General features: G+C 60.1%; 1 protein-coding gene across 2 annotated transcripts in view; it reads left to right on the top strand.

The window, feature by feature from the left end:
• The first annotated feature begins 15 nt into the window (after positions 1–15).
• The window catches only part of CACNA1D (calcium voltage-gated channel subunit alpha1 D), a 306,783-nt gene continuing 305,486 nt past the window's right edge, over positions 16–1,312 (top strand). For both annotated transcript variants that reach the window (XM_015571127.1, XM_006754674.2), the window contains exon 1: positions 16–372. In XM_015571127.1, coding sequence (XP_015426613.1) covers positions 306–372 — 67 coding nt within the window. In that variant the 5' untranslated portion in view covers positions 16–305. The remainder of the gene's footprint in view (positions 373–1,312) is intronic.

Here is a 1,312-nt window from a genome sequence, read left to right on the forward strand (position 1 = left end):
TCCTTTGCAGCAAAAAATTACATGTATATATTATTAAGATAATATATACGTCGGGTCTTATTTTTTTTTAAAAAAGTTTATTTTGTTCCATTTTTGAAAAAGAGGGAGCGTGGGTGGCGAGCGGTTTTTAGCAATTATTCCTATTTTCTGTTATCTGTCCCCATCCCTCCCCACCCCCTGCTGAAGCGAGAATAAGGGCAGGGACCTGGGCTTCTACCTACCGGTAACCCCTCACCCGCTCCACACCCGCCCCTACACCCAGCACAGTGCCCTGCACTCAGTAGGCGCTCAATAAATGTTCGTGGATGATGATGATGATGATGATGAAAAAAATGCAGCATCAACGGCAGCAGCAAGCGGACCACGCGAACGGTGAGCAGCCAGCGCCTGGCACCCGCTGCCAAACCTAATCCTTGTCATGGTCCTCCTCTCCCACCCTCCTCGCTCTCACCCCGCCCGTCTCTGCCGCGCTGGGTGGGTTGAGGGGGTGGGAGAGGATGTTTCTGGCTCGGTGTCATCTGCAGAGAGGGGATGTGCGTGACAGCCACCCGCTCTCGCCTTCAGGCCTCGGATGGCACAGTTAATTCTGCATGTGTTGGTTGGGGGCGGCCGGGGGTCGGTGGAGCGCTGTGCAGCAGCGGGGGCTTCGCGCCGAGGTGATTTGGGTTCGCGTCCTCTGGCTCAACTTTCCTCCTGCGCTCCCGAGCGATGGAAGGGGGGTGGCTGTTAGTCTGCAGCCGGAGCCCCCTGTCCAGCCTCGTCTCGCCTTCACCTAGTTCCCAGCCCCTTTTAGACTGGGAACAAGGTCTCCCGTGGCATCCTCAAAATTCCAGGATTGCTGGGTTTCACCCTTCGCGCCGTTGGCTGAAACACACCCCTCCCCCAGAGGGAGGCCAAGTCCCCCAAATCGCTGGCCGGGGGTCCGTGGAGCTCGTGTTCCCGCTCCCAGTGCCTCTGTGCACCCGGCGGTAACCTAGCAATGCCCGGGGAGTCGCTGTCTCCGTGGGGCTCTCCTCCCGGCTCCGGCCCGGCACCACGTGCAGCTACCAAGCCGCCGGTTGTGCTGGGTCCAGGGAGGCTGGAGCAGCTGCTGGCCAGCCCTCCTCCTTCCTCCTAGGAGGTCGCCGGTGCCCTCCACAACCCCTGTGAGCTTGCAGCCTTCCCAGGTGAGCGCTCCCCAAGGAAAGGCTGGGCGCCAGGGCACCTTTCCAGGCCCGGACTGTCTTCTGGCCACCCTGGTGGGGGGCCCCCTTCCCGGGGTGATGGGCAGGCAGACCTGTGCTAGCTTTGACTCTCCCTTGTTCTGTGCTCA

Source organism: Myotis davidii, unplaced genomic scaffold (assembly GCF_000327345.1).
Source record: "Myotis davidii unplaced genomic scaffold, ASM32734v1 scaffold111, whole genome shotgun sequence".
Classification (NCBI taxonomy): Eukaryota; Metazoa; Chordata; class Mammalia; order Chiroptera; family Vespertilionidae; genus Myotis; species Myotis davidii.